The 27190-nt window shown below is 39.7% G+C and overlaps 1 protein-coding gene across 9 annotated transcripts in view; it reads left to right on the top strand.

Moving 5' to 3' along the window:
* The window catches only part of NFIB (nuclear factor I B), a 235529-nt gene extending 222902 nt beyond the window's left edge, over positions 1–12627 (top strand). For all 9 annotated transcript variants that reach the window (XM_060155077.1, XM_060155082.1, XM_060155079.1 and 6 more), the window contains one exon: positions 6115–12627. In XM_060155077.1, coding sequence (XP_060011060.1) covers positions 6115–6244 — 130 coding nt within the window. In that variant the 3' untranslated portion in view covers positions 6245–12627. The remainder of the gene's footprint in view (positions 1–6114) is intronic.
* Positions 12628–27190: the final 14563 nt, after the last annotated feature.

Genomic DNA, 27190 nt, shown 5'->3' with positions numbered 1-27190 from the left:
ATTCATAGAATCTCTTGTATAATTCAAGGATAATATGAATTCTTGCTTAGTAATATAAGTAGTGTGTTTCACAGAAGAGGGAGATTAGGTGAAGTGTAGTGGGTAAGAATGTAGGTTTTAGAACCACGCTGCTAGATTTCAAATCCTGGCTTCTACAATCTAACAGCAGCAGGGGTTGAGCAAGACACAACTTCCCAGCTTCAGTTTCCTCATCTGTAAAGTCAGAATAATAATGGTACTTTTCTCATAAGTGTGTTATGAGGATTGAAAGCTTTAAAGTAGGTCTAGCACATAGATCAGTGCCTGGCAAATGCACACACTAGGTAAGTGCTAGCAACCAGTATATTTAATAAGTACCATTTTCTTTGTTCTAATACATTAATGAATATTCTTATATTAAGAATATATTAAAGATATATTCTTTATGTATAATAATTTATGTAATAATTCCTAAATATATGGGTACTTAAATACTACCCATATATTCCTTCCCCTGGTCTGATAGAGCATTTTTTTCGTAAGACACAGTCTGCAGCATTTGTGTTATATTGAAATAAGCCGCCAGTCCAAATGCACACATCCAGGACAGCATGGTTTCTAACTTAATACTTAATTAGCCTGCCCTTGATTGGTTTTTCCAGGTAGATTTTAGCTGTTAATAGGGAAAATTTTTTTATTGTGCATTTTGGGAGAGATACTAATACCTGTGTTCATATTATAGTAACAAAATTAGAAAGGTTTAGCCAAGGAAGTAATAAACTTTCCTTCTTGGGGGTATGTGAAACAGGTACAGTGGAATTAAGGGCAAATCCTGCTTTTAACTTAAGGTATTTATTGAATTTATTTTCCATGCTTTCTGGGCCATTGCTTACTTTTATTGCTGTCTATAAGTAATGTGGCTACTGGTACAGTTGAGGTACGTATGAATATATACAGTTCTTGGGGCTTCATTCCCGTAATATTTTTTTAAGCTTCTTAAAAGAGTACTTACTATCTTTAAAGCAAATATGGTAGTCGTATGATTAAATCAGTATGTAAAATCTGAATGGGTGATACGATTATTCCCCTGAAAAGTATTAGTACACTGGATACTTTGACATTTCATAAAATGTTTGACAAATGGGTTGCCCAACCCATTATCAGATGCACACAGACTAGTAATAAATGAATTTTGCCATTTTTCAATTAGCTTTTATTTCAGGACGAATGGTTGAAGGAAGCCTTTGACTTTGGTCCTTTACTAAACTTATGACTCCATGTATGTTTATTTGGTACGCCATGGTTCTTGCGTGGGTACCAAGTTAAAAGCTAAGGACCCAACCCTTTTTGGCCTAGAATACACAGTCACAGAATGCATAATTTTTATAAAGCACAACCAAGTCAAATGTTGACTTGTCCAGAGGAGTTTTCTCAGTTTCTTTCTTTGAAAGGTACAGAGTCTCTTTACTCCTTGTAGATACAAAGACTAGCCATTTTATCCAATTTGTCCCGGATAAGAAATATATAAATAGTGTATCATTTTTAAAAAGAAGAAGGAGGTATCTTCTTCCTCCTTAATCCTCACCATAACGTCACTCTCAATTAGCTTTGTTTTCAAAGGAGATAGATATATCAAATTTCATATTTGCTAGATCACCCAGACCGATCACATATTCTGTGCACAAGTCTGCTGCAGCACTAGCCAGCTGTGTGGGGCATGGGAAATTCATTGTCTCCTGAAGCAAATACATTTTGCCTTCAGAAAACTCTGTTCATAAGTTCTTTTGAATGTTTGGTCAATGTCTAACTTCCCAGGGAAGCAGTATAATAGTTAAATGGCCATGGGAATCAGAACTGATTCATATCTGAGATCTAGGTGGGTAACTTTGGATGAGTTTAAGCCTCAACTTTCTCATCTGTGAAAAGGGGATAATGATGGCAATTTCAAGAGTTCATTGAGAAAATTAAGTGACATAGCATATGTAAAACACCCAAGATAGCACCTTGTTCATAGTAGGCCCTCAGCATGGTATCTTCTGGAAGTTTCTGCCTTTACGCTAATTCTGTCTACCTGAATCGTATGGAACAAGTCTATGTTTCTTTTCAACTCAACTTTCATGTCTTCCCTGTTTCCGTTTAATGTTCCTCAAATGACATGGTTTGGTGAGTTTCTTCACCAAAGAAATGCCATAGAGTTTGTTTCTCTTGAAGAGCGATGCCTAGAAGAAACACAATGCTTCTGAGATAGTCTGATCAGTATAAAATGAAGCCGTCCCATTAATGCATCTTAAGGTCAAAGTAATTTGTTTGTTTGTTTCTTTCCTTTGGTGGGGGGTGGGGGCGGCAGCCACATCATACATTTGATCAGAATCATATGAAAATATGATCCATGATATCAGATGTATTAATTTTTCCTGTAATTTTTATTTAACTTTATTTTATTTTTAATGAAATATCTCATTATATACTTAGAGCGTACATAGAGTAGAAGTCACTAGGGTGAATTCTGCTTTGTGTTAAGGTATTGTCAAAATATTTGGGGCTTTGTTTTGTGCCTGATTTTCCACAAAGTACTTGTATTCTTTTCTCTTTTTACTAGTATGGCAGTTATATATATATATGTATTTTTGTTTTGTTTTGTTTTTGTTGTTGTTGTTTTTGCGATACGCGGGCCTCTCACCGTTGTGGCCTCTCCCGTTTCGGAGCACAGGCTCCGGACGCTCAGGCTCAGCGGCCATGGCTCACGGGCCCAGCCGCTCCGCGGCATGTGGGATCTTCCCGGACCGGGGCACGAACCCGTGTCCCCAGCATCGGCAGGCAGACTCTCAACCACTGCGACACCAGGGAAGCCCGATATTTTTTAAAGATGTGCTTTCAACTTTCAGTCATGCTCATCTTCTGTTTGCCTTAAAAAAAAAAAAAGGTGATTTGGCAATGGAAAATGTAATGAAGACCAAGTAAATGAGTGTTTGAAGATATATTGCTGAAGTAGCTTAATTTGACTTTGAATATTTTCAAATCTTTCAATTGAGAGACTCTCATCTCTTAATAGACAGAGACACAGATTATTGGATTGAACATAAGGTTATCCATATAATTTTCATTCTATTAGAAATTAAAATGATTAAGCATTTTACATGTAACTGGTTGTATATGTACATAAATATGAAAGTGTGTTTATTTTATCCATGCTGGCAATCATTGACATTGACTTATGTAGAGAGAGTTGATATGTAAAAAGCACTGTTAAATTTTTACCTGAAAAACTATGAGATTTGAGGTATTGTCTTTTAGAAATTAAATGATCTAAGTTATTTTGTTTGGTTAAACATTTTTCTTTGCACTGTTATCATAATCTTTGAATTAGCTTTACCAGATTTTTTTCAACGGGACTACCAAAAAGCTCTAAAAAATGTCTGTGCCTTACAGTTCTGTATTTAACCTCCAGATTGGCAATAAGAGACTTGTAAGCTCATATATGGGGTCTGCATAGTGTTAATGTCTGAGATTTATTTTCCCCCAAAGGTTCATAAACAGTATTGACAAATATATCACACACTGCAATTTTGACGTGGTCATAATGTAGCATGGGAGGTTTGAAAGGTTTAAATAAACATCTAAATTGAATTTGTTAGCTCTCCTGCATCAAGAGTCCTGTTAGTCACTAGCATCTATGTATTTTTATCAAGGATTTTCCATAAACTAACAATACATGTCTCTTCTAACGAACTGAGTAAGAAAGCTATTGCAAAATAAACCCTGAATTCCTGTCTTTTCTGCCATTGATCAGTAGACTTCTCCATTTAAGGAGTCACATCTATTTTCAAGCATTAAAATACACTTTATTTTCCTAAAATATGCAGTTTCTAAATGACTTCCTAGAGCCCATTTAATTTGGGACTCGTTAATTTTGCAAAGTTATTTACTTGTCGTTGACATTTTCTTTTACTGTCAAGGATTATCAATTTGAGCTAGTCTTTTTGTTTTGTATACATGCTTCCTGCTTTAGGTTAAAAATAATGGAGATCCAGTTTTGTCATTTATTTGTTGAGAAATAATTAGCATCAGCTATGGCCAGCAATAAGGATTGATAAGATAAGGTCATTTTCTTTAGAGATCTTACCTTTCAGTAAGTAAGATAATCATAGATACAGATAATTATGATATGAGGTAGTGCTATATAGAAGTACTATGTAATCAAGTGCAGTAGGACAGTGGAGGGAAAATGTTTCATGATGCATCATGTAACACTCTTCCCAATCAGTGGCCCAATCAGTGGTGCAAAATGCAGAAATAATTGTTGAAGATGTGTGTGGGAAGAGAGAAATATGTGAAAACAGTTAAGTCTCTTAGAAAAGGTTTCAATAACAACTTTTTATTCTATAGAATTATGATTTTTTATCCTATAATGACATATCTTTTTATTTGATTTTTTTGTTTCAAGTATTATACGATTTTTCCTGCATAGTTAATTTTTGTTAATACTAAACATCTCTAATTTTAAGTTCAGAGATGCCTATTTTCTTATTATAGGGGCCAAATTGCAATGTACTCATGAAATTATGTGATTATGAGCAACACTTTTAAAAAATATATAGTTGGGTGTGATTTGGAATATTTAATTGATTTGCCTGTTAATCCAAAAATTTACTGAGCACCTACCATGTACCAGTTACTATATTAGATGGAGAACAGAAAGAGAAATGGACTTTGTTATTATGGATCTCATACTCTAATCACAAAATCCCTTTAGCATAAAAGGTCATTGTGAATATTTTTCTGTTAAAATATTAACTCAGAAATATGTACCTAGACGTAATAATAGGCCTCTTTATTTGTTTAAAAGTGTCATGAGAGTAAAAAGTTACATATCAAGTTCTTTTTTTTTAATCCAAGCTTTTTCTTTTTGGGGGGTAGAGGGAGTAGGTAGGAAAATTGTTCCTTCAAGGTAATATTCCATAAAGGTTTTTGTACCTTTGGAATTTAAATATGAAAAAATGAGGGTGTCTAGCTTGATACCTACCATAGTAGAATCCATCTCACCTCATGGCTCCAAAAGTAAAGAAAAGGATATAAATTAAATTTAAAGGATAAATTAAATTTAAAACATTGAAGTTGTATTTCCATGCCAGACGATGACAAAACTGGGTATGGAATCGTCAGTTGGATGTTTTCTTGTTTCATGATTATTTATGCAGCTGTTACTTAGCTGACATTAGTTCCTAGTTGAATGTTGAAACAAATAATGCATCTGATTAGGTATACCCAGAATGTATGTTATGGGGTTGTTTTGTGACACGTAGGTGTCGTGTTATTTTCCTCTGTATGATACTTGTTTAATGAGAGATTATGCCAGTAGCAATGAGAGAACTGTTTCTCGAACTGTTTTTGTTTTATACAACCCCAAATACAACATCGGTGAAATTAGAGTTGGTTGGAGAGGGGCAAGCCCCTCCTCTGCTTACTCCCTCCCTGTGGGGCTTCTCCCAGGCTGCTCTCCAGACTCCCAAACTCACAGCAGCTGGGATGTGGAGATATGACTGATGCGGAGGGACAGGGGACGCCCTTGCTTCTGGTGTCAGCTTCCAACTACACATTATGCACTGGCCTTCTGAAAAATGTATTTTCTCTTATTGTGAAGGGAAAAAAAAATCTCTTTCATTATGGCTTTCAATTTTATTCAACTGATAGGCAGGTGAAAAATTGAAATACATCACAATTGCTGGTGAATTAAAACAAGATCAGAGTATTGCTTGCAAAGTATGTTGGCACTGTTGTAGATTTGCTCTTTTCTTTCTCTTTTTTTTTTGACAAAAAATCATATTATATTTACATCAAAGTAGACCAAGTATTTTAGGAAGAGTATCCTCAATCAGAGTTTAATAACTATGGATGAGTCTTACTCGAGTTTTTTTCACAATTAGTCTTACCATCCGTGAAAGAAATAGACCATGTAGCTTACATACGTATAATGTTTATAATTTAGCACATGTATCTCATATTAAACTGCAATTTGGAAAAAAGCTATTGTAGTAATTTGATGCCTATGGAATTTATATTTCTAATATTGCTGTAGAGTAACGTTGTATTTTTTCTTTTTCTCTTCCTTCCCTCCTGCCCCTCTCCTGCCAACAGTCCTGGTACCTGGGCTAGCTTGGTTCCTTTCCAAGTATCAAATAGGACACCCATCCTACCGGCAAATGTCCAAAATTACGGTTTGAACATAATCGGAGAACCTTTCCTTCAAGCAGAAACAAGCAACTGAGGGAAACATGAAATACAACACTAGTTTAAGAAATTTAAAAAAAAAAAAAGGAAAAGAGAAGACTGGACAAAACAAAACAAACAAAAAGGGAGAAAGGAAAGAAACTGAAGAAAGAAGATAATAGACCAGCAATCGCAGCACTTACAATCACTAATTCCCTTAAGGTTGAAACTGTAATGACATAAAAAGGGTCGATGATATTTCACTGATGGTAGATCGCAGCCCCTGCAAAGTAGCCTTTGTTACATGAAGTCCGCTGGGAAATAGATGTTCTGTCTCTATGACAATATATTTTAACTGACTTTCTAGATGCCTTAATATTTGCATGATAAGCTAGTTTTATTGGTTTAGTATTCTTGTTGTTTACGCATGGAATCACTATTCCTGGTTATCTCACCAACTAAGGCTAGGAGGCGGCATCAGAAGTGCTGGGTGACAGAGCCATGAGCCAGCCATTTTATAAGCACTCTGATTTCTAAAAGTTAAAAAAAATATATATGAAATCTCTGTAGCCTTTAGTTATCAGTACAGATTTATTAAATTTTGGCCCTTAACCCAGCCTTTTCCAGTGTGTAACCCAGTTTGAAATCTTAAAAAAAAAAAGAAAAAAAAAAGAAAAAAAGAAAAAAAAAAGAAAAAGAAAAAAGGAAAAAAAAACAGTTTGAACACAAAGGCTCTATGGAAGAAATGCCTCTATGTAGGTGAAGTGTTATCTCTGCATGCAACAGTAAAAATTAATATAATAGTTTCCCCACAAAAGAAACACTTAACAGAGGCAAGTGCAATTTATAAATTTATATCTAAAGGGGAATCATGATTATAAGTCCTTCAGCCCTTGGACTCTAAATTGAGGGGATTAAAAAGAATTTAAAATAATTTTGAACGAATTTATTTTCCCCTCAGTTTTTGAGGGCAGTAAAAAGGCATTAAATCAAGACAAATCATGCGCTTGAGGAAAAAAAAAATTAATGAAAACACAGCACTTATGTTGGTTTAGCTGCAGCCTCCTTGGAGGTAGAATTTATTTATTTAAAATTACTGGTTGCATCAAGAACCCATAGGGTGTACAAAAGGTTCTATAAAATCTGCATTCTAGAGACAAAGAGGCAGGCAAATCCATGTCACAAGGGTAAAGCTTACAGTTTACAAACTGGGAACGCCAGGGTGTAGGATATAAAAATGCACTCTTGAGAAAACAAATGTAATCAGGGTGCTGAATACTTGCATGGTGCTTTCAGACATTAGCCTTGTTCAACAAATTTCTTGTATTGACAGATCTGTGGTGTGCATGGGCAGACACATTTTTGCCTCTATGTCTCTTAAAATTTTAATTAAAAATACTCTTTCCAGTAATCCTAATTTGCACGAAGATATAATGTCCACATTACGTGCCTTGCCTTGAAATCTAAAAAACAAAAAAAACACAAAAAAACACAAAAAAGTGACATCACTACACTTGTTTTGCTGCATTTATTATCATTTTAAATCTTTACCATTTTTATGACAAAATATTTTGTACTCCAGACGAAGAAAAATGTGTGACATCATGGATTTTTTAGACAGTTATACCTTTATCTCACATTTATAAAGCATATCATGGCTGTGTATAGTTGCCGCTTAAAAATTGTAATCGACCAGCAATATTTTCAGTATTTTGGTGTTTTTTCTATTAACCTTTCATGTTTTTCATCTTCCAATTAATATTTGGGGGGGAGGGATTTCAAATTTATACGAATTATGCAATACCAAGTTTTGCCTATGTAGGTAGTGCTTTTAGCTGTATTGGTTATTATAGGTAAGTACACAGATTTAAAAAAATAATAATGTATGCTTTTTTTTTGTTTGTTTGTTTTAATTGACCAAAGTGGGTACTGCTATTTTTGCAGTGTGATGAGGTCCTTTTGTGTACTGAGAGATGGACAGGGGATTTTTTTTAATATACATATATATATATTCTGGGGTGGGTGGGAGGATTTTTAACACTTTACAGTGTAGCTGTGAAGCAGTGCACCCTGAGATGGGCCTGGGCTGCACAGCGACTGTTCTGCCTACTGTGAGAAACTTCAACTTCACAGGTTTCCCTCTCAAACTCCCCACCTGGGGTGCAAGCGGAACTCCTTTCTGCTTTTCATAGCAACAGAGTAAGAGCAAGCAAACACAACCAATTCACCTGGAGGCAGACTTGGCTTAAAACAAACGGTCTTATCTTTTTTAGGGGGGGCGTGGTCGTTTTTCTTGAAAGTTCCGGATCCACAGTGGAGAGTGAGCCTGTCTCATAGTTAGCAAAGATAGTCGTTGAAAAGTACATCTAGCAGATGTTTCAACTTCGGGGCTGAGCATACTTTCTCCTCTAAACTATGCCATCCTGCTGGAGGGGGTGCTCCCGCATCCTTTCCCCACCACTTTCCTTCCCCATTTCTTCATTTCATGAATGTTAGTCTGTGATTTACCTGGGACTCACTACTTCAAACGGACGGTAGTGCGCTTGGAAATTTTTTTTAATATCCAGGAGATTGAACAGAGGGCTATTATTACAGGTATTCGGACTTCTAGATTAAAATCAAAGTTCAGTTTTTAAGGAACAAAAATAATAAGTCTTGTTAAGTTTTCATTTTACCTGCCCTTTTTAAACAGAGAACCAGACTAGAAGGGAAATAGAGAATTTTTAGAAATGAATTTTCCTGTGGATGAATTAAGCCCATCAGATGCTGATGGGATTTCTTTTTTAAGGGATGGTACCTCAAGTATATATTGGATTTAATTTCCCCGGAGGGCTAGAGGGTGAATGGAGGCTGGTTCTACTTTACTCTGCCCCACTGCCTGCCCCCCCCCCCGCCCCCCCCAGTCCCATTGAGGGAATTCATTACCAGGGGGAAAATCTTTTAGAATTAGTGACACATGGTGGGCTGTCCTGAGGAGCCCCCGACCCCCTTCCCCCAGGCCATGGCCTAATAAAATAAACTGTCTATTGTTCTCACAGCATATCATTTAATAATGAATACTTTAGAACAATGCTTATGGGCCTGAGAATTGTGTTTGATTAGCCCATTCAGTTTGATAGCCCCAATGCTGAAAAGCACAGCAGGAGCGCAAGTTCAAAAGGAAGTCCAGTCATTTCTGTGATGACTTGCCCTGGTGGAAAACAGATCATCTCAGCCAAGCTCTTCAACCTAGTAGGTGAACAAATCAACCTCACAGGACACGCAGTATTTTTTTAAGAGCAGAGTCGCTCTCTTTTTTTTGCCAGTGAATGAGCAGCTCTAGCTAAATAAGTTACACACTGTGGGTATTCCTGCCTGCCTCTTGAATACAAAGGCCTAGTTCAAGTGTTGCTTTTTTTTTTAATCATTTTTTTTTCTCCTTTCCTTTTGAGATAAAACTCTTAAAAAGATACTACTCTCTATATAATCTCAAATCCATTTCGGCCTCCTCCTCTTTTTACCAGGAAGTATCTTGTGACTAAGGGCCCCCCCCCCCCTTGCAGGTCTTGCACGCCCCTCCCCTCCCCAGAACTGCAGAGCTACAGGATGGTGAAGGTCACCCAAGGGCATCAGTAGGGGGTGGCGTCTCCAGCCCCGGCTCCGCGGCACTGTTCAGCTTTCCCTGCGTTGCTTTGCAGCCCACCCCTCACAGTGCCTCTGAAGTGTTTCCTCTGGAGTGACATGAGCGTTTGAGGCTTGTCTAAGGAGAAAAAAGAAAAAGGCAGTGAAGGAGACTGTACATAAAGACATGGCAAAAATCTTAATTATAGCAATATAGTTATGGGGTAATGTTCGGGTGGGCAGCTCCATTAAAAAAAAATATGTGAATGAATCTGTGAAGCTGCGAGTAGCAAGAAGAGCGAAAGGTCTTCTTCATGAACCGCCTACCTTGTAGACAGTAATTTGTACACTGTATAGTTTTGTTAAGAATTTTTTTTTAAATTAAAATTCCCATGTTTGTAAAGCTAACTTTTTAACAATTATAATGGAACTATATGTTGTTTCCATTTTTAAAGTAAACAAGAATATTCCTTGTTTGGAGACTGGACTTGAGTTAAAACTCTCCAGGCTCTTAAGTTATGTATTAAAAAAAAAAAAAAATCTGTCCATGTTAGGAGTTATTTCACAGATTCCTGTGCTTGAAAAGCATAGGATACTAATCCTTTAAAAAAGTGTAAATGGAGAAAAGTTATATTTTATGAAGGTTATTTTGTTGTATTTAGTATTGGAAAAGTTGGTTTTCAGAGCATTTCAGAATGTCGGAAGCACCACTGTCTTTTTATTAGTATATACGGCCTTTAGCAAAAGTTTTTGTGATTGTTACGTGATGGTATTTAAGGTTGTTTCACAGAGCATTCAGGATAGGCAGAAAATGACAAAACCGTGCTATGTCTCACATAACGTGTCCTCAGGGAGCAGAATCTTGGATTTGTGACTTGTAGCTTCATAAGGACTCAACAAAAGAGATTGCACAGGGACATCTTCAGCGGTGTGACACCAGGACATGTGTTCTTTACCTAGATTCAAACTCTATGTACCGTGTGAAACGAAGGCTGCAGAAAGTTATCCCATATTCAGTGTACAGTATTCATTTGTAATGAAACAACTCTACAATATTGCTGGCAGATAGGCCCCAAGCATGACATTCAGTATAGTTTACATGTTCCTGTCAAGGTCTTTGGTTAACATTAACCAGCTGCATGCTTCCTGGACTTTAAAAAATTGGGTTTCTATTGAAAACTTTTTTTTTCTTAAATGTGCAGGCTATTCAAGTCCAACTGTAAAAGCTCAAAATTGAATGTTCTACTCCATGCTGAAGGAGCTGAAAGCTGCCTTCTTCATATTTTGCACTTTCTGGTAGTTCCCCTGTTTTTTTCTAATTCCTTAAAAATTGTGTGGGTGGGGTGGAGCACTGCAGTTGGGGGGTAACATGGACCACTGATTTTTGCCCTTTGACCCTGCACAATGACCTTTGCATCAGCCAAACTCATTGCCATGACAACTCTTTGTACTGTGTCCGTGCCACAGATCTGTTGGTGACATTGTTCATATAGTCAAAGGGGACAAGTTGGAGACGGTCAATTTTTACATTTTTTTGTTGTTGTTGCAATTCTTTCTTCAATGGTTGTAAGTAGTTTTGTTTTGTTTTTTTTTTTTTTAATAATAAAAGGGTTCACTAGTTAAGACTCTTTAGAAATATCTGTGTGTTGCAATTCAAATTGTTGAGATTGTGAAAACGCTTCAGTGCCACTAGCCTATGAGCACGCCAGCCCCAGCCTCTGATAACTTTTATTGCATGATACAGTACCAGTAACAAATGGTGGCCTACATACACACAAGGCAGTGTGAGCTGGTGACACTAAAGCCAGTCTTGTATTACTGTATTTTTGACAGAATGGTTTTGAAAACTGTGCTACAGGGACTGATGTGGCAAATATATCTCTTTATGCAGAAGGAAGTCTTTTTTTTTTTTTTAAGAAGTATGGCTTATTATGCATTCTTCATCGAGGGCATTGAAGTTGCATGGACTGAAAAAAAGTTGATGCAAAACGAGAAAGAAACAAACAAAAAAAAAAACCAGCAAAATGTTTACCAAAAAACTCAAACAAATGAGCAGTGCCTGTTCAATTTCACAGTCTCTGTTGAGTTCAGTTGTAAATATGTTTCAAATGACATTTTCTTGGAAAAAAAAAAAAATCTCTACAACATTGTAGAATGTGAGGGGTAACTCCATCCCAGGCATAGGCTTCTCAAAGCTGCATTAGATTATGTCTTCATCAAGCTGTTAATTTGTGCTTATATCACATAGAACTTTTAGCATCCTGGGAAGAGGTGCCCTCACCTCAATGATATTTCTCTGAGAACAACTTTTGTAGGACTGTGTGTTTCTTTAGATACATTTAGTACAACTGTAGGTGACGAGTAGTCAGTTATTGCTTGCTAGCTACACACCAGGGTTGATCCATTTTAAAACTTTTGGCATTTTTGTCCTCATGGGCCATAAATACAGAACCTTGTATTTTAATTAAATTTTTTCAAAAAGGAGGCACATGCACAATCTCCGTGTAACAAACCTTTAGCAGTAGGATGTATTATATGACAGTTACTTAATTTCTGGCGTTCAGACCTCTGGGATCAGCCCCAGACTGGGCCAGAATGTTAGCGAAGGTTTTATTGTGCCCGGTTGGAGGATAATGTTCTTTGGGTACTTTTTGTGGGTTGCAAATGAACTCAATTGCCACAAGTTTTAAACTGGTGTAAATCAAGCTTGACTTAATGTGATTGTTACTGTTATATCCAGCCTATACTGCTAGCAGCTGCTCATACTGCAGTCAATTACTGGAAGCAGATATATTTCCTATGCAAAAACTGTTTAAACAATAAAATGAGCTATGCTACAGACTCTGGCCTCATGTTTTATTTTCCTCCTCCACCTCTTCCCTCCGCTCTTCCTACGTTAGCGTTGGGGTCAGTATATCTTGGAAGTGGATCTTGGTCCTTCCATCTGGGAATTTTGTAGCATGGGTTTAATTTCTTAGCATCTGGGATGGTTACTATTTCAGTTCGGTACTTCCAATTGCACTGGGCACGTGTGTATGTTTAAACCCTTCTTGCAATTCCTACTACGTATCGTCCTCCCAAACTCTCTAAACAATGACAGTAGAAATGCAAGTGCAGATCTAGAATTTCAGCCCCCCACTCTCTGAGAAAGGCCTTTCAGCAATGAGGTGAAGATGTAACGTGTGCTCGGGATGACTGGACTGTGGTCTCCTCGACTGAAAAACCACAAGGGCCTCAAACACACACACTCAACAGAAAAGGTAAGTCCTGGGGCCACCCTGTGGCTGTGGGTTTAGTGGTTTTGTGAGTACTGGAGGAGAAGAATTTCTTTCTCCCAATGCCTGAAAAGGAGAAGCATCTTAGGTTTCCAAGAAGCGGTGCTACTTTTCAGTGCGAGCAGGGTCGATGTTCCTTATGCCCAGGGAGGTGGGACGCGAGCTGAAACTGAGGAAGGGGTCCCAAATCCAGACTCCTTGAATACAGCAATTCTGCACGGAGTCAGCTGGAGTTCAAAAATAGCTAATTGAAAAGGAATGAGCTTAAAGGGTTTTGCGATCCATCTGAGTGATGTGCACAAATGAAGCAAAACTAATGCAAGCTTCATTGAAAAGAGATAAAAATGCCTGGAATTTGACCATCCCAATCAAAGACTTGCTGAAACGGATCCAACTGCCTGATCCCACCACCTCTAATTCATGACTCGGGTCCCTTTCACCTCCCCAAACCGCCCTGATACAGTGGGTTTACAATGCTGTGTGTAGAGTTGCATGGAAATCAGTTGACCGCTATCTACTGAAAAAAAATGGAGAATCCTGGATGGCTCCAAGATGAGATGGTAATTGGATTTTTTAGAAGATTAAGAAATGTCCTGGGAAGTAGTTTTAAGAATATTATAATTGAAATAAAATTTTTACGTATAGAGCGACTTTTTGCCCTGATGAAAATGTTTGGCTTTGTTGGCATCGATCAAGATTTGGGGATAGAAGAGAGACAGCAGTGAGGAAGTGTACACAACAGTTACTTCAAGTCCCTGCTCTAGAGTTAAACTGGCTGCTTCCAAATGCTGGGAATGGCCAGCTGTATAGACAGTTACATAAACTTTCTTTGCCTCAGTTCCCTTGTCTGTAAAATTAGATATTAGTGAGAGTGTCTCATTAGGCTGTTGAGAGAATGAATGAGATTGTGCGTGTAAAGCTCTTTCAGTGCTGGAAATGTGTTACTTATTATTACTATTATCATTATTATTATTGGCTTCATCATTGGGCAGTGTGACACATTAGTCAGAAATGAATGGATTCGTTTCTTTTAGAGTGAGGACATGAAGATATGAGTTATTTTCATTAGCAATTGGTTTTGCATGTGTGTGTGTGTGTGTGTGTTGTGTGTGTTATCGAAATAATTGAATTGCTACTGGTTGGAGAACATTACTTCTTTCCCTTTTAGTTTTAATTCTGTGGCAGCCAGCAAGTCTCTACTGATAGATATTCCAACAGAGTCCTTCCAAGAGACCATTTCTTGAATGGAAACTGCGCGTCTGTAAATGACCTGACCTTAGCTTCTAGAAGTTCCCTTCAGGTGATGTCAATACTTTCCTTTCTTTGTGAGGGAAGAAAAGCATTGATTTCTTAAGTCTGTTAATTTTCTAAGTAGCTTTATTTTATAGGAGACACAAGAATTTGCAAGGAATAGAAGTTTTCTCAAAAAGAGAAAAGTCACGAGAACTGAACGGAGGACCTTGTGGGCTGAGGAAGCCCCAGGCAAGAGTGCAGCATCTGACTCTCTTCCCTCCTTGGACAAGCTGACAGCTGGCATCTGTGCTCCGCTCACATGACACTCCATTCTTTCCTCTTAAGGTGGGGACTGGATAAGGGGGTGAAATCTGCAATGGGCTGGGAGAGATTGGATAAGCCAGAGATATGCAGCTTTCCAGACTTCATACAGAGGAGCCCCACAAAGTCTTTACAGGACGACAGCGTAGCTGCTCCCACAGGAAAGGAAGCAAACGTTCTGTTCTTTGCTTCCAGGCCACCTCCCTCTGTGGAATTCCCCTCTTCTTGGTTCTCCCTTCACTCCCTGCTCACCCAGTCCCAAATGCCCCCAAACCATCCTTGGGTTGTCCAAAATTGCTCTTTCTGTTCAGGGTTGGAAACTTCAGTGATCCTCATGGTGTCTCTTATTCTAAAATGGTCCTTTCCTCCATGTCAACAAAATGCCCCCCTCTGGGGTACTCTGGGCTACTGGATTTTAATGTGACCAAAGTAGTCCACATAAGGGCCTGAAGGATAGATGGAGGGCAGAGTAGAGGTGGGAAACTTGCATTTTCCAAGAAGTTCTCACCACTGTTATTTTTTAACAATAAATGATTCCTCTCTGGGTGGATTATATGAAGAAGTCTTTGCGGCGTGCAGTTTATTGCTGCGGGGGTCAAAAATGCAAATGGTCACAGCTTGAGGGCAGGGGGGCAGGGCAGGTAGCGTAACTGGGTTAACAGGCAGAGTTAACAAATGGGGACCGTGGGGATTGGCAACCTGAAGGGTGTGTCCACATTTAACAACACCAGCTGGGGGCTGTTCTGTCTCCCAGAAGCCCCCTCAGCGCTTTCCCCACCCCCTTTAGTGTGACCGTGGATGTAAATGAGCCCAGGGCTGCCCTGGATCCATGCCCAGCCCCCTCCAGCAGCCGCCCAGTACCTTTCATGGTACACAGGGAAAAGACACTTTCCTCAGAAAGAGAGACTTAGAAGGTGAGTCAAATCCACCCTGTCCTGATCATATATGTTTTTCCCAATTACTGTTTCTCACATTTTTAGTATTCCAGAATCAAAATTCTCCTTGTTAGTACAAAAATAAAGTGGCTTTACACCTATCCAGAGAAACATATAAGAGGAGGGGCACTGATGGAACTTCATTATGATGAGAAATTCAAATTAAAATATTTTAAAAGAAATTTCAGCCCCAAATCCATTTATACTGCAGTTCCTTGTCTAATTTGTAAAAACACAAATACACGAACAACCTAATGTTTGCAATACTAAACCAAAATATCCAGAATACTTAAATAATATTCCAGGCAAAACTAAATGTAAACTGGAATTTCAAGAATGTGCAGAAGTAGGAGTACGCGGGCATATATGTGGCTTGCCCGTTAATTTCACTGTGAACTTTTATTTGTGAAATATTGTTTGGGTTGTTTCATAATCTAGCAAAGTAATCAGTTCCAAATTAGTGTTCAGATTAAATAAAAATAACATAGATTAAAAAATATCCTGGCCTATTTGTACACATAAACATTCTTTTCCATTTCAGAGAAGCTTTCAGAAAAACACACGTAGTGAGAAGTCAAGGGTTAAGCCTAATTAATTTTTCTTCATATCTTATAGCTGACACAGGCAGAGGAAAGGAAAGGAAATCATAGTGTCCTTTGCTTCCTTCATTTGGAAGAAAGTCCATACACAAACTAGAATATAATTAATGACTTTTAATGAATGCAAATATTTTAATGTATGAGGCACAGCCTAGGAAAAGAATCAAATTAAGGAAAAAATAAAGATATAAACAAAAAAATGTAAATATCACTTGTAGGTCATAAGAAAGGATTAAGATCACAGAAAATTTTTTGTACATGTTCCATTTTAGATCCAGCTCCATGAGAGTCAAGGTTATAGCTAGCCTTTAACTGATTAACTAATTAGAGTAGATGGAATACAGTAGAGATGAAAGAAAGGATTCTTAAGTATTCTTGACTTTTTCGGATATATTTGTGGGTTCTTCATAAATACAACATATATGTACCTTCAGTTTTTCAGAGAAGTTCTGATTTTATCTACTCTTATTTTGATTAGTCAGCTAAACATATAGCTACATTTAACTTTTATCTCCTTGTAAAACTGCATATAAATTCCTTAAGCAGAAAAGACCCAGATTTATTTTAAGGCTTGGGATAAAAGGTGTAGCACTGGAATGATCTCTCCTCCATGAGAAGAGAAACCGTTAGGTCTGGTAGAGATTGTATTAATTTTCTCCTTGACCTCTTGCCTGAGTAGCTTGAAATCAAAACTGGGTTCTGCTCTAGCTTATGTCCTCACTGGGAGTACTTATTAAATTGTGAGTATGTTACCTGGTGCTAATGAAAGCCACATGGGTTGCTCCAGGTTCAGTGATTTCCCCTTCTGATTTTCTGGTTCTGGAGCCCTGTTTCCACTGGCTGCCCCTCCAGTGAGAACTCTCAGGGCACATTCTCCATCCAGTTTTTTGTTTTTTTTTTTAGATGTTAGGGGTAGGAATTTATTAATTAATTAATTTATTTTTGCTGTGTTGGCTCTTCGTTTCTGTGCGAGGGCTCTCTAATTGCGGCAAGTGGGGGCCACCCTTCATCGCGGTGCGCGGGCCTCGCACTATCGCGGCCTCTCTTGTTGCGGAGCACAGGCTCCGGATGCGCAGGCTCAGTAGTTGCGGCTTACGGGCCTTGTTGCTCCGCGGCATGTGGGATCCTCCCAGAGCAGGGCTCGAACCCGTGTCCTCTGCATTAGCAGGCAGATTTTCAATCACTGCGCCACCAGGGAAGCCCCTCCATCCAGTTTTAAGGAGGTTTGTGTGGAGAAATAAGTCTGATAGCACATGTTACAAATCATCACCAAATCAACAATATCAAGATTTACCCCGAACAGTGACAGAGGTACATAACAGGATGACAGAGTGCAGGAAACTTTCAAATAAGAGGGAAAGAGCTTTGTTGGCAGTAACACAAGAGTGGGCATAGTTTACATTTGTTGAATGATTATTGAGTCAGGTCCTGGGCCAAGTATTTTACTTCTATTATCTTATTGAATCCTATTCCTGTTTTACCAATGAGAAAACTGAGGCACAGAGGTGAGGTGACTTGTTCAAACAAACAGTGGAAATGATAGATTTAAATATCCTCCAATGAGCAGCCCTAAATTGCTTAACATGTGTCTTACAATTTGGTCTGACGAAATCGTTTGGTTATCTTTTTTTGAATAGTATAGAACTTGAAGATCTTAGAATTCTCTTACCCTCAAATCGGAACTAAAGCAACTTTAATCGGATTAAAGCAATCATTGACCTTCTCTGTTTTCCAGGATTTATGTGAGGATAGTTTGTCATCAATTTTAATTGCAAAATTATAAACCTCATTAAGTTTTGGTGAAGGTGGACATTGGAAACTCAGTGTCATTCAAAATGTTATTCTACCATCATATTCTTTACTAATTTATCATTGGGCTTATATTGAAACAATAGAGTAATAGTGATCATTTATTAAGGACTTATTACTGTGGTTCAGGGCCTGTGCTAAATATTTTACATACTATATTTAATTTAATTCTCAGTAATATTCTAGCTGTCAATATCCCCATTTTTCAGATGAAAAAAAGAGGAATTCAGAGATTAAGCAATTTACTCCAAATTCACGCATCCTTGATGTGGTGGACCCAAGATTAGAACCCAGGTATGCCTGACTGCAAAAGCCATGATGGTTACCTTTGCGTTATGTCTTTTACATTCAAATAAACCAACAAATCATTAAAAGATATTGAACGAGTAAAACATTTTCAAGGTGAATAATTTTTATTGTCATAAATAAACATTTTTAAATTGAACCATATTTATTGTCATAATAGCACTATCACCTCCTCAGAGAAGACTTTTTGTAGCGTGGAATACAGTGTTTTGCAGCTCTAGCTAAGATCTGGTCCAGGTTATGTGTTATGGGGTCCCACTCTTGATGAGCTCACAGACCTGAGGATGGCTTAAAGATGCATATACCCTTGTGAAAACCAAACCAAACTGGAAGTCAGAGGCAGAGTTAGGGCTCCTGGTAGTGTTCCTCAGTCTTCACTCCTAACATTCATTCAGAGGCAAGAGGAGAGAGCTCAAGTCCCATGCTAACACTGTCTTGGCCCATAGCTTTGCAGGTACCTAAAATTGGGAAGTAGTTTCTTGCGTTCACCTGGAGATGTTGGTGGTTTACTGTTGGCCAAGCAGTCTAATTATGATGCAAGTGGGCTTCCAGGCCTCCCTCAGCAAGTTTTCTTTCACGCTGGGTGCCCTGAGGAGAGAGGAGGGGCTTATGGTATGGACTCATTGTTTGAGGCTGCCATGCAGGTGCCCTGCTGGGAAACAGTGGATTCCATTGATGGTGCGTGGCCCTGCACAGGCCCGCACATAGTGCTGCGGGCAGGTCCGGAAGTCAACAGTGAGGCAAAGCCAGGTGGAGGGTTCAAGAATGAAAATGGCCACCTTTTCCAGAATTCATCACAGCCATGCTGGAGACTACCTCAATATTTTGCAATACCAGTCTGTGAGTTTGGACAGACGCTTCAGCTCTAAAGCCCTGATATTGTGGCAGATGCTTCTATTTTCAGAATCTTCCACAAATAGAGAACTCCAAGTCTTGAATGTGGTCAATTATATGCACTTTATTTTTAAAGAAAGTATGTCTGAAGAACTGTCTTTTCTGCAAAAGGGGAAGAAGAATCTAGAAGCTTCCTTGGGTTTGTTTAAATTTTTTTGTTTACTGGAAGAAATAAATATAGATAAGAGGGTAAAATATATCATGGGATTAAAAAAATCATTACTGTGATTTTTCAATAAGGCATGGCTAAGAGCCTTAATTGCACATTGCTAAGCTTTGTCTTCAGGCCTGATTTTTCTAAGCCAAATGCTTCTAAGCAGAGAGGCACACAGACACGGCAATACATACATGGAAAACTACGAACACGGAAAATCAGGTAGGAATGGGTATAGGAATGTAGCCCAGCCTTGCCCTGCCACACTTTTGAGTGAGAAATCATTCATCTATTCATCCACTCACTTATGAAACACTTATTAATCTCATATAACCTGGCACTAGATACATGCTTTTGATCCTTGGGCATCCGTTTTGCAGGCTTCTTGGTTTCCAAGTTGTGGAATAAAATTTACCTTTAAGCTGGGGCCCAGGTGATCATTTTCATTCTCTTCAAACACTTTATTGGCCACAACCAGGTGCCAGCACCATGATTTGCACCTGGAGGCACAAGAGGACGCAAAACCGGCTTGCTCCTTCCTACAGGTTCTCCTTCCTTGGCGCAGGGCGGGGCTTCTAGTGCCTTTGCAGCATTTCCTGTTTAGAATCTGAGGGCAACTCCAGTTCAACAGAAGTAAACGAGGTAAGGTATGACAAGTGCCTGGCACAGAGCGTAAGTTTGTGGGGGAATTACTAAAAGTCTTGAGGCCTCAGTTTCCTCATTTAAAATTTACCCTCAGTAGAATGGGAACAATAAGACCTCCCTTTAATGGTTGCTGTGGAGGATTAAACGAGATCATGCTTGAGCAGCACCCGTCACAGTGCCTGATACGTAACACATGGACCAGAAAGGGTGCTAGCCATTGTTGTTAGCAGTTTTGGATAGCTTATTTCTCTCAGTCTTTCTATAGCTGAATTTATGGACGACCCTGTGGACTGAGGCCATCCTCAGTGCTCCCAAAAGACTTGTCATGTGGAGTTTCAAAGTGCATGAAGTAGACTTCGGTTACTTAAAAATCTCAGACTCCTGTCTGATTAGCACCATATTCCAGCTTTACTCCTCCAGTGCTCCTTCCTCAGGCATCATTTTCACCTCATAGTACATTCTTTTTCCCCTCTTTGTCCGACAGGGACAGGGAGGGTGTCAAGAAAGAGGTTTCCCCTTCCCTGATTCCCACAGTTACCCTCACTCTGAGTCTCTGCTGAGGGAAACAGCCTGTCTACCTTCGGGAAGATTAGAAAACCAACCCCCGGCCTTGACTCAACAGCATGGATGTGTGGGCAGCAGCTAAGCTGAGAAACCCGTCTGGACATCAGTCCCCCAAGGAAAATGTGTCTGGCTCTGTTTTTATTGGCTTCCAGGGCAACCTTCTGACCTGACGTCATGCTAACTGAGGATTGTGGGAAAGTCCATCTGACCACCAGTTTCCTGCAGGTGGCTTTTGATTAAGCCGAAGGAGGGGCCTGAGAACGCAGCGTGCAGCCTGGGTCTCCAGGGAGGTCCTGTGTCAGCACCATCTCCCCTGGCCTGGAGAAGAGAGGAGGAGAGCAGGGAAGGACCAACCCGATCTCAGGAACCAACGTCGCATGCACAAACCAACAGATTTTTCACCGCTTGGCTTACTTTGAACGGTAGCAGCTGGCCCTACACTTGGCTGCCATGGGACAAAGGGCTTTTCTCCAGCTAGGGTCACAAGAGTGGAATCCAGGTCAGCACAGAGTAAAATTTAACTTCTGTTTATTTTTTTTTCCCCTTACTTACAACACTTTTGGTCCCCAAACGCGCTCCCACATTCCTCCCTACCCATTCCCCCTCACCATGTTCTGACCAGGTTTCTGACGTGGATATTCTCAAACCAGTCATCAGTTCACTGCCTTTGACTTACTGGCCTTCCCAAGATTTGGCTAAATCTGATAAGAGTTAAGTGAGTTTTGCTTGGCAGGTGCCAAAGAAGGAGCAGGTCCTAAGGGGAGAAAACAAAGTGCAGTTTATACATGTTAACGTACCTTGGCCTTATCTGGCCTCTTGAGACGGGCCCTCTCTCTTCCCCTCTCCTTCCCTCCTCAGCGGCTGGTGCCCTGCAGCTTCTGCTTCTCACAAGTGTCCCAGCTCATCCCTCCCTCTGCCCTCATCCTGTCCCTTCCTCCTTTCCTTGTCACCGTCAATAGTGCCTCCTTTCCACAGGCACTGAGTCTTCACCGCTCTCTCTGCCCCACAGTCTCCACTTTCCCAGAGGCCTTTTCGTTTTCTCATGGGTTGGACTTCATGTAATTTGAGGATGCGGATAAGAAACTGCAGGGGGCAAGATTTAAAGACGAGCAGTGAGTCCTGGAAAGAGCCAGGTAGATTTGAGTCCCAGCCATGTGTGTTTGGGTCAAGTTGCCTAATCACTCTGAACATCAATATCCCCATCTACAGAGTGAAGATAGTATCTTTTTTCAGAAATGATATATGGAAAGCTTCTAGCTCCGTGCCGCCTAGCAGATACTTCATAAATCATCAGTGTGATTGCTATTTTCAGGCTGCTCTATCTACACCTGAGACCAGTCCTAGGCGAGGGATGATTGTGAAGGAGGTCTGTGATGGTGGGAGGCCTTATTACCACAGCTGCCTGTATGTCCCCATTAGCGTTGTGTCCTACGGCTGCCTCTGGGGAAATCTAGAAGCCAAAGAAGGATGCAGGAGAAACAAGCAGAGAGAATGATGTTGCCCTGCTTGGAGTCCATACCAAGTGGTGACAAGCATGGTCACCTGGGGCCACCAGGGTTTCATTCACCTGAGGAGACAAGAGGCTCAGGGGACCAAGACACTTGGATAATGGGCAGAATTAGCTGCTCTCTGCCGAGACTGGTGACCCTACCTCTGAGGGGTTCCCAAGTCCCCTGGTGACCCCAGCATGCACAGGCCACCATTTTCCTTTTAGGCCAGTGATTTTCCACCCTAACTGCACATTAGAATCTCATGTGGGGGTGGGCCTGGCTAGTTTTAAAAGCTCCTCAGGTGAATCCACTGTAATCAGAGTTGAGAATCCCTGTTCCAGACTCAGCCTGAGCTTGTTAGGGCTTCTTCTGTGGAGGGAAGCTCCTTTCCTCTGTCATTTTCCCCAGATGGATCCCAAATGATGATGAAAGCTTGATGGTAATTATTCACATTGCTTAATTTGTGTCATGCTTTAAAACCATTTATTTACTTTAAAATGTATATGCTTCTTATTCCAGCCAGCATAGTCTAATTTGGTATGGTTATATCTTGCTCAAGCAATAGATCCCAGTCTTCCAATTAAAAAACACAAGCAAGGAAGGGAGAATCATTCCTTAGGTTCCTTTCTGGAGTAACATCAAGAGTCGTTTAGGGGATGTTAAACTTATCCTTATCAGGATAGGTTGAGGAAACCTTCTGGGGTGCCTCCTTCATTTCTCTGAACTGGTTGACTAGCTCAAACAAAAAGCCTCACACACACTGATGGACACCTCATCTCCCAGGAAGCCTCCTCCATCATCTGAGCTGCTTTTTTTTTTTTTTTTTGAAAAGGCAAAATTGCACACATGTGTTACAAGAAGCCTGCACACTAATGGTTGACCATGTTTCTACTCTCATTGCTGAGATGTAGCTGTGTGTCATCCTTGAGTTTTTAGAAAACCATACTTCATTCTAAAGAGTTACTATGAAACAGTGTAGGCATAATAATCATCAAGGAAAACTGAGGTGGATGGCGCTGCTATTTTATCTGGAAGGATTACCTGGAAGCACCGGGTCACTCTCCACTGTCAAATATTGACGTTCAGTCACGTGGAAGAGTGACATGACCACTTATGTTAGGTTCAGATGAGCACAACGAGGACTAAGAGTTAGAAGTTACAAGGAGACACATTTGTACTAAGGATGATGGAGACTTTTTTTTTTTTTTTTTTTGCGGTACACGGGCCTCTCACTGCTGTGGCCTCTCCCGTTGCGGAGCACAGGCTCCGGACGCGCAGGCTCAGCGGCCATGGCTCACGGGCCCAGCAGCTCCGCGGCACGCGGGATCCTCCCGGGCCCGGGCACAAACCCGCGTCCCCCACATCGGCAGGCGGACCCCCAACCACTGCGTCACCAGGGAAGCCTCGATGGAGACCCTTTTGATGGAATAAATGAGCCTCACACCAGAGTATCTCTTGACCAATCAGTTCAAACACCTGAAGGTCAGAGTTGTATTTGAAGAGGAGTAGCTAGTTATTGTTTACACCAAAGATCTTCAGCTGGCCAGGCAAACGTGCCCCATACGCTGAAACCAACGCAGGCAGAAAAAGGTAAGAGGATAAATTCAATCCGCATCTAAAAGTACCTTACATACCCATGAGAACTTTAGAAGTTCTCATTACGCTCATTACGTAAGTTCTCTCACGCTCAGGAAACAGACTCAAGGAAGGTAAGTCACTTTCCCAGAGCTTCTCCGTAACTGAACGGCAACATTTAAGTCGAGGTCTGCCTGACCCTATTTTACTATAACTCTATCCTGATTGTAGGGTTTCTGCTTTGCTCCTTTTTTTTTTCAGTTCGTTCCTTATGTAACATTTGTACTGTATCTTCAGAAACTCATTGGCATTAAGTCAAATCTATATTCAGTACATATTTGGGGCAGTGATTTACCCAATATTTGGTCTGGGCATCAGGCAGATTTTTCGATTTGCTGGTAGATATCATATACCAGGGAGGGCCAGCCAGGAGATGTGTTTTCCAAGTGAGTTCATTAAACAGTAAACTCAATAATAGAAAGACTAACTTAGGACTGATTTCAATCTGCCAGGCCTGCTTTTATATTAGCTGTTTGTTGAGTCGAGATTCAATTCTCACCCTCTGTGAGCCGAAATCATCTTTGCGCTCAACAGGTGTGTCTGGAGTGCTGTGGCGGCGCATGCCTGTGTCCTCAGTCCTGCCAAGCAGATCCAGGTCATTTCCAAATCCTGGTCCTGCTACTTCTCAGCTCATGACCTAGAGCGAGGCATGTATATATCTTTTCTAATGGCTGTTTTTCTCATGGGGTGGTTGGAACTAAGTGAAATAAGATAGTAAATGACATATTAAGTGCCTTCTGTGGTACTAGTATGGTTTTCTTCCCTTCCTTCCTTCCTTCTTTCCTTCCCCAATACTAACTTAGCTCCCACTCAGCAGAGGCCTTGGGCTAGATGCTGAGTATTCAGTAGTAAATTAGAGCTGTTTCTCTTTCTGACCTTAAAGCTCAGTGAGAGAGAGACTAAAATCAAGTAAACAAAATAACTACACCTTATGAAGACTGCTGTAGGAGAAACAGAAGGTGCAGAGACAGAGGGTCAGGGTAGGGCACCAACCTTAGAGTGGCCAGGTACTATTAATTGCATTATTGTTATGATTAGAGTTCTTCTTTAAAAAAAAGACTCTTTATAATGGAATTTTTCAATATATGCAAAACTAAAGAGTGGTACATGTACCATCACTCAGCTATAACCAGTATCAACTGATGACTGCTCATGTTGATATTGTTTTCTATTTCCATATCCCCCAGCAACTGCATTATTTTGCCAGAAACCTCAGCTATCATATCATGATCTGTAAATATTTCAGTACCTCTTTATAAGTGATAAACATAATACATAAAGAATTCAGATAATCTTACTATTACAACTGAATTTTTGAGGGCCTTGGAGCTGAAACTCTTGGCTACGTCTTTTTTTTTTTGGCAGTAATTTTTTTTTAACATCTTAATTGGAGTATAATTGCTTTACAATGGTGTGTTAGTTTCTGCTGTCTAACAAAGTGAATCAGCTATACATATACATACATCCCCATATCTCCTCCCTCTTGCGTCTCCCTCCCACCCTCCGTATCCCACCCCTCTAGGTGGACACAAAGCACCAAGCTGATCTCCCTGTGCTATGTGGCTGCTTCCCACTAGCTATCTATTTTACATTTGGTAGTGTATATATGTCCATGCCACTCTCTCACTTCGTTCCAGCTTACCCTTCCCCCATGCTGTGTCCTCAAGTCCATTCTCTATGTCTGCGTCTTTATTACTGTCCTTCCCCTAGGTTCTTCAGAACCATTTTGTTTTGTTTTGTTTTTTTAGATTCCATATATGTGTGTTAGCATATGGTATTTGCTTTTCTCTTTCTCACTTATTTCACTCTGTATGACAGTCTCTAGATCTATCCACCTCACTGCAAATAACAATTTTGTTTCTTTTTATGGCTGAGTAATATTCCATTGTATATATGTGCCACACCTTCTTTATCCATTCACCTGTTGATGGACACTTAGGTTGCTTCCATGTCCTGGTATTGTAAATAGAGCTGCAATGAACATTATGGTACATGCCTCTTTTTTTTTTTATACTTTAACTTTTTAATTTTTTTTTTACATCTTTATTGGAGTATAATTGCTTTACAATGGTGTGTTAGTTTCTGCTTTATAACAAAGTGAATCAGTTATACATATACATATGTTCCCATATCTCTTCCCTCTTGGGACTCCCTCCCTCCCACCCTCCCTATCCCACCCCTCCAGGCGGTCACAAAGCACCGAGCTGATCTCCCTGTGCTATGCGGCTTCTTCCCACTAGCTATCTACCTTACGTTTGGTAGTGTATATATGTTCATGCCTTTCTCTCGCTTTGTCACAGCTTACCCTTCCCCCTCCCCATATCCTCAAGTCCATTCTCTAGTAGGTCTGTGTCTTTATTCCTGTCTTACCCCTAGGTTCTTCATGACATTTTTTTTTCTTAAATTCCATATATTTGTGTTAGCATACGGTATTTGTCTTTCTCTTTCTGACTTACTTCACTCTGTATGACAGACTCTAGGTCCATCCATCTCATTACAGATAGCTCAATTTCGTTTCTTTTTATGGCTGAGTAATATTCCATTGTATATATGTGCCACATCTTCTTTATCCATTCATCCGATGATAGACACTTAGGTTGTTTCCATCTCTGGGCTATTGTAAATAGAGCTGCAATGAACATTTTGGTACATGACTCTTTTTGAATTATGGTTTTCTCACGGTATATGCCCAGTAGTGGGATTGCTGGGTCGTATGGTAGTTCTATTTTTAGTTTTTTGAGGAACCTCCATACTGTTCTCCATAGTGGCTGTATCAATTTACATTCCCACCAACAGTGCAAGAGTTTCCCTTTTCCCCACATCATCTCCAGCATTTATTGTTTGTAGATTTTTTGATGATGGCCATTCTGACTGGTGTGAGGTGATACCTCATTATAGTTTTGATTTGCATTTCTCTAATGATTAGTGATGTTGAGCATCCTTTCATGTGTTTGTTGGCAATCTGTATATCTTCTTTGCAGAAATGTCTTTTTAGGTCTTCTGCCCATTTTTGGATTGGGTTGTTTTTTTGTAATTGAGCTGCATGTGCTACTTGTATATTTTGGAGATTAATCCTTTGTCAGTTGCTTCCTTTGCAAATATTTTCTCCCATTCTGAGGGTTCTCTTTTCATCTTGTTTATGGTTTCCTTTGCTGTGCAAAAGCTTTTAAGTTTCATTAGGTCCCATTTGTTTATTTTTGTTTTTATTTCCATTTCTCTAGGAGGTGGGTCAAAAAGGATCTTGCTGTGATTTATGTCACGGAGAGTTCTGCCTATGTTTTCCTCTAAGAGTTTTATAGTGTCTGGCCTTACATTTAGATCTTTAATCCATTCTGAGTTTATTTTTGTGTATGGTGTTAGGGAGTGATCTAATCTCATACTTTTACATGTACCTGTCCAGTTTTCCTAGCAACACTTATTGAAGAGGCTGTCTTTTCTCCATTGTATATTCTTACCTCCTTTATCAAAGATAAGGTGACCATATGTGCATGGGTTGATCTCTGGGCATTCTATCCTGTTCCATTGATCTATATTTCTGTTTTTG

Source organism: Lagenorhynchus albirostris, chromosome 7 (assembly GCF_949774975.1).
Source record: "Lagenorhynchus albirostris chromosome 7, mLagAlb1.1, whole genome shotgun sequence".
In the NCBI taxonomy this organism is placed as follows: domain Eukaryota; kingdom Metazoa; phylum Chordata; class Mammalia; order Artiodactyla; family Delphinidae; genus Lagenorhynchus; species Lagenorhynchus albirostris.
The sequence above is the reverse complement of the archived record's forward strand: the minus strand, read 5'-3'. Positions and strand labels throughout refer to the sequence as shown.